The sequence below is a fragment of the Austrofundulus limnaeus genome, unplaced genomic scaffold (assembly GCF_001266775.1).
Source record: "Austrofundulus limnaeus strain Quisiro unplaced genomic scaffold, Austrofundulus_limnaeus-1.0 Scaffold438, whole genome shotgun sequence".
Lineage (NCBI taxonomy): Eukaryota > Metazoa > Chordata > Actinopteri > Cyprinodontiformes > Rivulidae > Austrofundulus > Austrofundulus limnaeus.
This window is the reverse complement of record NW_013952840.1, coordinates 387,203-395,373: the sequence shown is the minus strand read 5'-3', so window position 1 is coordinate 395,373 and position 8,171 is coordinate 387,203. Positions and strand designations below refer to the sequence as shown.

General features: G+C 37.9%; 2 protein-coding genes across 4 annotated transcripts in view; one reads left to right on the top strand and one right to left on the bottom strand.

Moving 5' to 3' along the window:
* The window catches only part of LOC106529352 (galactose-specific lectin nattectin), an 11,631-nt gene extending 4,579 nt beyond the window's left edge, over positions 1-7,052 (bottom strand). The window contains exons 1-3 of one of the 3 annotated variants that reach the window (XM_014024754.1): positions 7,018-7,052; positions 748-804; positions 356-374 (exon numbers count right to left, since the gene is read on the bottom strand). In XM_014024754.1, the coding sequence (XP_013880208.1) occupies positions 356-374; positions 748-804 (76 nt within the window). In that variant the 5' untranslated portion in view covers positions 7,018-7,052. Of the gene's footprint in view, positions 1-355; positions 375-747; positions 957-7,017 lie in introns of those variants that run through there. The other 2 variants (XM_014024753.1, XM_014024752.1) reach the window with 2 other exon arrangements.
* On the top strand, positions 1,073-6,474 carry LOC106529354 (galactose-specific lectin nattectin). The gene is made up of 8 exons (XM_014024757.1): positions 1,073-1,629; positions 2,582-2,635; positions 2,751-2,807; positions 3,040-3,064; positions 3,318-3,409; positions 4,081-4,215; positions 4,309-4,420; positions 6,213-6,474. The coding sequence occupies exons 3-8, from the start codon at positions 2,751-2,753 to the stop codon at positions 6,275-6,277; spliced, it is 486 nt and encodes a 161-aa protein (XP_013880211.1). The 5' UTR covers positions 1,073-1,629; positions 2,582-2,635; the 3' UTR covers positions 6,278-6,474.
* Positions 7,053-8,171: the final 1,119 nt, after the last annotated feature.

Genomic DNA, 8,171 nt, shown 5'->3' with positions numbered 1-8,171 from the left:
AACACAGATCCACTGATCCTTCAACACAGAGCATCTTCAGAAGACAAGCTGATAAAATAAATTAAAATAAAATAATTTGTATTGTTTGATACAAGTGTGTATTGAACCTAAAGCACTGTTTGACACGGTTTGATATGGGTACATGTGTTGTTGCACCCCTACTGGTTTTATCCTAAGGTTAAACCAGTGGTGAAAATGTGAGTCAGCTTGAATTCTTTCACATCAAAATGTCATCATTTAATAAAAACTTATTTTAAATGCCTGAAATGATTTTGAAAACTGATTTAAATAACTCCTGTTATTAAGTATCCTAACACAGCCAACATAATGTAGTTTGATGTATAAAAGCACCAACCTGTTGGGGTACAGCTGTCCTGTTGAGGTTTAAAACAGAAACAAAGAGTCAGAAATTAADTGGTGTAAATGACAGAACAGTTCAGGGTTTCATTGTGATCCATCAGAGTTTTCGTTTTAGCCAAAAAAAAACAATAACTGCTTGATCTAAACAAGTATATTTAACAATCATTAGAGGAACTTGTCCACTAAACAGAAACAAAAGATTAAATTGTGGATTAGATTAGCTGCATTTTAATTTTCATGGTGTTTCTTTAAAACTGTTAATTAAACTCTGTTTGCCTCTAGTTCCCTTATTTCTTCTTGTCATAATAAAGAAGTAAACCAAACAAAAGTAATTCTGATTTTTATATTTCATTCAGTYAACAGAAAGAAAAACTTCTCCAAACTCACGTCGGCTCTGATCCCCAGTCCACAAAGGAGCAACACTAAGACCAGACTTGACTGCATCTGTGGAAAAACAACAAKAAACTTGTTCATCTTTAGAAAGAAGACAAATAATCAAATTATTCTATATTTTCTTACAACAGCTGAGATGTTACCTTGTGATGAAATTTAAGCGTTCACTTCTTCCAACTCCCTTTCAAACAGAAAAGTGGTGGTACAGTGTTTGGGTTCTTGGTTATGTGTGCATATGTTTTATCTTTTTTATTCTGCTAATTGCTTGTTTTTTTAATGTTTGAAATATATTTTTAATAAAATAAAATTGTGGTGGAAATAACTTATATAACTCTGCCTGACTGCTAAAAAAAATAAAAATAAATAAATCCCAGCAGCAGAAGCTTCAGTGGGAGAAGGATGTGTTCAAACAGAGAACCCAGGGTTTTTATACTTTTGCTTCACTGGTGGACCTGCTGTTTATCTCATGACATCATTAGTTCCAGGACAACGCTGAGCCAACATGTCTCTTTGGTCACAATGAGGTGTTGTTTCATATTTTATCTGCACATTTGACACATAATGAGTTCTTCTGGAKCAAACATTTTAACCTGAACCTGATAATCTAATGACCTGTTGAAATGTTCTGTTCTTTCTTATCAGTGGKTCCATCCTGCCTGTGGCTCATCACTTGGTATAAATAAGCCCTGAAGTCAARGACATGTCAGTTCTTTCCTCTGGTTTGAGAWCTCTGAACTCCAAACTAAAAACCTGCTGTTGGTTCACTGATGGTCACCCGGAGTCCAGCAACCCCTCGAGGAACAACAAGTGCCTGAAAACCTTGCAGGTGTCTGAACCGATCATCCAAAGTGGGGGGTCGAATCTCCGCAGGCGACGGTGAGACAAACATTCTGAATAAATATTTGGGGTATTTGTTGGATAGTCTGGGACTACAGCYACTCAGAGAACCAAAAACTCAGATGGGATCTTAAAAGTGTCTGTAAACCAACTGTGAAACATTTGGTTAAACTTTTACAGTTTGCAATGAAAACAATTGGGTTTGAATGTAAATCAAGACCTGAATCATGTATTAAGTTGGTTAAAGGTCTAATAGAAAAATGTAAGGGTGATGAAAATAAAATGATGATTGGGTCATGGCCAAGGCCAACAAAAACTAGAGGCCAGCTGTCCTGGAGGACCACGAAGAAGATCATACAGGAGAAAACTTCTGACCCAATCTGATCTTCCACAGCTCCAAGGATAGAATATATATGAATGTAATAAAATATAACTTTAAAGTATGATGTCTATGATATGGTTGGCCTGACCCATATTTTCCATAACRTGGAACAGTTACACTGCTACATTAGTCTACATTATTTCTCAGGTATATTTCATTTATAAATAGTTTTTTTTTTTTGGTGAGGAACTCCGGTGTAAATAATTTTAAATGTACTTTTATGGATATTTCTGGTGAAAACAGTAAGGACCAGTAGACATGTATAAGGGTTTACATGGTAAGTCCTGGTCCTCTGAAGCTGTTTTCAKTTGGCTGGATTGGACTAATTTATCAAAGGGATTTAATAAATATATATTACATCAGATTGGACATTTATTTTAATTAATTACTTGTTTTTTTTAACCAAACAACACCCTGATAGAGGCCAGGAGGTCCCTCGTATTTAACAAGCCTGGGACACTCGTATTATATCAGCAGAATAACCAAACTATTTGTCAAATTTTCACTATTGTGTCTTAATTGTAGTCTTTTAGATGTACTTCACATTAATTAAATTAATAAAATTAATACATTTTCAACATTTGCAATAAAAAATCTGTTTGCTTTCAGAAAACATCCTTCACCCGGTGAGACTGCTGCCGTTTGACTGAACGTCACAACAAAGTAAAATCTGTTTATTTTAATAAAGTTTAAATAAAGGTTAATGATGATGATGATGATTTTTATTATGAATTATTGTTGTTACTGTAAAGTCTTTCTGGATTTCTCTGTTTTGCAGATGACATCTTCTCTTCTCTTTGCGTTGCTTCTTTGTGGATTGGGGGTCGGTGCCAATGTAGGTTTGAAAAGACTTTTGTTTTCTGTTAAATGGATTTAAATAAAAACATCAGGATTATTTTTATCATGACCAGAGAAGAATGTAATGAATCCTTAATATGTGCAGAAATAAAATTAATGCAGAAAATTATYATTATTGTTTTATTTGACAAATTGTTGGATCATGGAGATGATTACAGGTGAAACTGATCTAGCAGTCAGACTCTGACTCTCTGTTTTTATCTCCACAGGCTAACTGTCATCCTCCAGAACTACGTAGGTGCTTTTATCTTTTTGAGGCGTTTAAAATCAAATATCAGACGTTATGTTAGATTAATTATTTGGTTTGTTTTGAGGCTCAAACTGCAGCGTGTTTGTGATAAAAAACATCAACCTCCACATGTTTTCTGACAATTGTTGACATTTTATTGGTTGAACAGAATCTAATCGAGTTGTTTTGTAAATGATGGTGAGATATGATGCAGATGTGGAGATTCAAAGCCTGTCTGAGTTTCCAGGTGTTTTACAGTTTCCTGTAAGACCTGCCCTCCTGGATGGACTTGGTACGGAGGCTACTGTTACCGGTTTGTCGCCACTGAAAGGGACTGGTACGATTCAGAGGTACGACAACTGTTTTCATTACAGCCAATTAAACACTTAGTGCGCCCAACTCCCCAAAAAAACWACTCAAAGGTTAAATCTGCTCATTTTTAAAGTTATGTTCTGTCTAAAAGCTATCAATAGTTACCACCTTATTCAACATTTAGAGGAGACAGTATCACAGGTGTGGGGTGAATGAACCCAAAAGCAGACAGACACAAAGAGCTCTAAAATGAAAGGATTCAATAAACAAAAAGGCTGACAAGGCAGCAAAACTTAAAAGATTTATGGGAGGCACACAGGAGGCTAGGGGACCGACAAAATGGACTGAAGCCATGTAATGAACCAACAAGGAAACAGTGACGGGACCAGTATAAACACACAAAAGGAATGAGAATGATGAGCTACAGCTGAGGAAGGACTGATTACAAACAACAGACAGGTGAGAAGGACTGATTACAAACAACAGACAGGTGAGAAGGACTGATTACAAACAACAGACAGGTGAGAAGGACTGATCCAGAGAGAACTGAGGTGAAACATCAATGGCGTGAAACGGACACAAGAGTCAGACAGCAGACAAGACTCAAGATCACAGATCCTCACAGACAGAAGTTTGGTGATGTCAATGTGATGTCCTGGTGATGTCATAGTGATTTAATTGTGTTGTTGTTTTGAATCTTCCCTCTCAGCATTTCTGTAACTCAATGGGTGCAAGTCTGGAGTCTCTGGAGACACAAGGTGAGAGCACGTTCGTCAAAGAACTGGTCTATAGATCAGCAGGATACAACAAACCGGCCTGGGTTGGAGGTAGTGATGCTGTGAAGGTCAGAGTTCTGTGAAATTAAAAAATATTTACTGACATGAAAATTAAATAAACTGATTTTTAAAAAACAAAAAAAAACTTTGCTGTCTCACAGGAGGGTTTTTGGTTTTGGAGCAACGGGACACCGTTCACCTTTAAGGACTGGGGTCCAGGAGAACCAGACAACAATGGTGGAAATGAGAACTGCATGATGATCAACACAAACGGTACAAAAAATTACTAGAATAGTTCCTGGAGAAACTAACGGGTTTGCCACATGGCATCCATTTTAGATTTACAGTTTGACTTAACTATTTGAAGATCACTGTCATCTACCATCATCTCAAATTTTGGACAAATATGTGTAAAAATGGCCGTGATATGATCAATTTTATGTTGCAGCTAAGTCAGCTATCTGGATTTTTTTTTCAGACGCAGTAAGTAATGAGGATTGTGCTCAGCTACCACCACACAAAATCTCAGTCCATTATGTAGTAAAATTACAGACCTATTACAGTTTCAAATTAGCTCTAGCGGCCATCTTGAATTAAATTTAGGATTCAGAATTTGTCAAAGCTCTTTCTCTGTACTATTCCAGTTTTCAGCTTTGTAAGTCTTAAAACTGGACTTATTTAAAATTAGCATTAGCAGTTAGCTTAAATTTGTGAGTAGCATTCAGAATGTGTTCAGATAGCTCTCAGCTACCACTCCACCAAATTTCAGCTTTGTATAAACTGCTGAGTAATCTGCGTGAAATATTGAATTACAGAAAGCCTCTCTTTGTCACTCAAGAGTTTACTCCGCCTAGTAACAGTCTCAGCCAATCAGAAGGCCTGGCTGCACGTTTACTCTGCCTAGTAACAGCCTCAGCCAATCAGAAGGTCTGGCTGCACGTTTACTCTGCCTAGCAACAGCCTCAGCCAATCAGAAGGTCTGGCTGCACGTTTACTCTGCCTAGCAACAGCCTCAGCCAATCAGAAGGCCTGGCTGCACGTTTACTCTGCCTAGTAACAGCCTCAGCCAATCAGAAGGTTTGGCTGCACGTTTACTCTGCCTAGTAACAGCCTCAGCCAATCAGAAGGCCTGGCTGCACATTTACTCTGCCTAGTAACAGCCTCAGCCAATCAGAAGGCCTGGCTGACAGCACCTTACTGTCAACATGAGAAAACCAATGAAAAGTTTAGTTCAAACTAATGGCTGCCATCTGAAAACTATAAGGTCTATTGAAATAATTCTTAAACTACGAGTGACAGAAGAGATTAGTTCTTTCTCATGGAAATTTTCAAGTTTTTACAGCGCTTTAACTCAAAAATATGATGAGTTAAATATAGTCATTGTTTTTGCTTTTGAACCGGAGTGTGACAGTAATTTAACATGGAGCGAGACAGGACAAGAAGTAATACTTCCCTGACTTCTGACGCACTTTTAGAAAAAAACATTTATTCCACAGCAAAACCAGAAATATTGGCTAAAAGAAGAGAAAAATGCCTGTGTTTTGATATAAAATTTGTCTGTTTCATGAAAAATAAGGCTGCGAGAAGAAGTTGTTTGCTAAGAAATATTTTAAAGCTCTCACTCTAGGTCACGTGTCTCAGAGGGCGGCAGATGGGAACTGAGCTCACTGTATTCCTACGAGGTTTTTTGGTGGTAGTTTTTCACGATTTACGTCACCATGTTAACCCGAAACACTGTTAAAAGTAACAGCACCCATCCCACTGCCGAGCCGGTTGTTTTGATGTAACATTTGTAGGGGTGCATGTTGCCGTTCAGGATGCATTAATGTACGACTATAATAGTTTATAAAGTATAAATCCTTTTTTTAGGTGGAAAATAAAAGGTTCCCACATTCAAATGTGCTTTCTTGTTTATTTGATGGTAAGCCCTAATTCATCTGAAGGTCACTCTTCGTCTTGGCCTCAGAACTGATGATACTTTAGCGTTTTTTAAGTTTTATTTTTGCTTCTGATTTTCTTATTTTTTTTATTTCTTTTTGTTTTTGTTTTTTTTGTTTTTTTACAGGCGATTTTGTCAGCGATGCTCCGTGTAGCAGAAAGCTTGCTTCTGTTTGTGCCAGAAACCCATAAACGGTCGCACCGATGCGTCCGACTCGATGATGTCACTTCCAGCAGGTCAAGCCTCGATGATGTCACTTCCAGCAGGTCAAGCCTCGATGATGTCACTTCCAGCAGGTCAAGCCTCGATGATGTCACTTCCGGGAGATGATCTGACACATCTGATGTCTCATCCTGTAAAATAAACGCTTGTTCTCTGCAAACCTTTCTGCTGCCTGTTTGTGGGGTTTTTGTTTGATTAGTTTGTCAGCGTCGGTCGGACTTCCTAAATCAGGGGTTCTCAAACTGGGGTCCCAGGACCCCCAGGGGTCTGCGAGCTATAACTTGGGGTCCTCAAAAAATTGTAATAAACTCTTAATTTTGATTTTCATTAAAAAAAAACTTCATAAATGCATAAAGGGAACAATGCACAAGTAAAATACTCAACCACATAAACAACTATTCTCATGGCATTTAGGTGTTAAATGGCATTAAATCAGTTTTAAATCAGCATGAGGTTTATTATGAAGAATATTTTCACTTCTGTCAGGGGTCCTCAGACCCAATAAGTTTGAGAAACCCTGTCCTAAATGATTCATAGGAAAACTTGTTCTGTGTCTGAAGCATCATGAGTTCATGTCCAGGGCTGAGACCATGTTTTATCTTTCTGAATATTTCTACAAATACAGCCTCTATCAGCCTTTATCTCACCACTCTTTGAAATCTTTAAGAGACGTAAAATGAGTCACAGTTAGGTTCACGCCAAAGCCCACCTTTCACCAGTGGTCTGCGCCTCTTCTTCACCTGTTATTTGTGCAGCGGTCACAGTAGATCCCCCGCACCACGTCCACCAACATCACAACACTTGTTTATTTTGCACAGCTCTCATTATAAACCATCTCTTTGGTGTGGTCAGGGGCGGAGTCAGAGGTGTGGCTGGGGTGGCAACTTCCACCCTGGCACTTGATTGGCCACCTCAGGTTCCACGCCCAAAAGACTTGACAAATGGAGGATCACATGGGTCATTTTAAAGACGGACAGTTAGAGCAACAGAGGAGTACATTTCTGTCGAGCAGCTGATTTATCAGTAGAGGGAACTTCTCAGTGTGTGGAAAACAAACGTCTCTAGCTCCGCCCCTTGGAGCTAAATATGTTTATTTTTGCAGAAATAATGTCAAAACCAGATCATTAAGTTTTCTTCTTTAACTCAGAACTGAACAGATGACAGATGCTGAGTGATATGAGTTTATTTGTGTCAGATTTTAATAACATCAGATTTATCAACACGTCTGTCTGAATGAGGTCATCCTCCTGGTGGAAGTGACATCACAGGACTTCCTGGTCTCAGAGGCGTGGAGATGAAGTGGACGCAGTTACGGGTCTTTGACGCAGAGGAATGCGTTGTTTATGTTGCACTTTGCATCGTTGACGTAATCGTTTCCTGCGAAAAGATAATAAAATCATTAAAGCACATTTTTCCTTTGAATTTATTGCAAAAGTAAATCAAAATTGTTTTCATGAACTGTGGGTTTAGTTTTGTTTTATGCAGACATGTAAAGTAACTAAGTACAAATACTTTGTTACTGTACTTAAGTAGAATTTCTGGGCATCTGTACTTTACTTGAGTAATTATTTTTCAGCGTACTTTTTACTCCTTACATTTAAAAAAATGCAAGTAGAAAGTCGTTACTTTTATTTCATTTTTTCTTGTTTTCATTGCAGCTTGTTGTTGTAAAAAATAAAAACTATCCATATAAACTGAGCCTCCTAGATAGAGTGAATTTAACTGTGGTTGAATGAGAAGTATAAATATATAAAACTCTGATAGTGTATTAGTTTGTACACAAACAAATCATGTCTTTGTGGTACTTTATACAACACTGGCTGTGGCAGCCATCTTGAATCAGGCTGATTCCAACAGTTAATG

What these genes read in the sequence shown, in the direction of transcription:
- LOC106529354 (XM_014024757.1), top strand. Translation starts at nt 2,751, where the DNA reads ATGACATCTTCTCTTCTCTTTGCGTTGCTTCTTTGTGGATTGGGGGTC. An exon ending in CTGTCATCCTCCAGAACTAC is followed by an intron (nt 3,065 to 3,317) that starts GTAGGTGCTTTT and finishes GGTGTTTTACAG; the next exon opens with TTTCCTGTAAGACCTGCCCT. An exon ending in GAGGTAGTGATGCTGTGAAG is followed by an intron (nt 4,216 to 4,308) that starts GTCAGAGTTCTG and finishes GCTGTCTCACAG; the next exon opens with GAGGGTTTTTGGTTTTGGAG.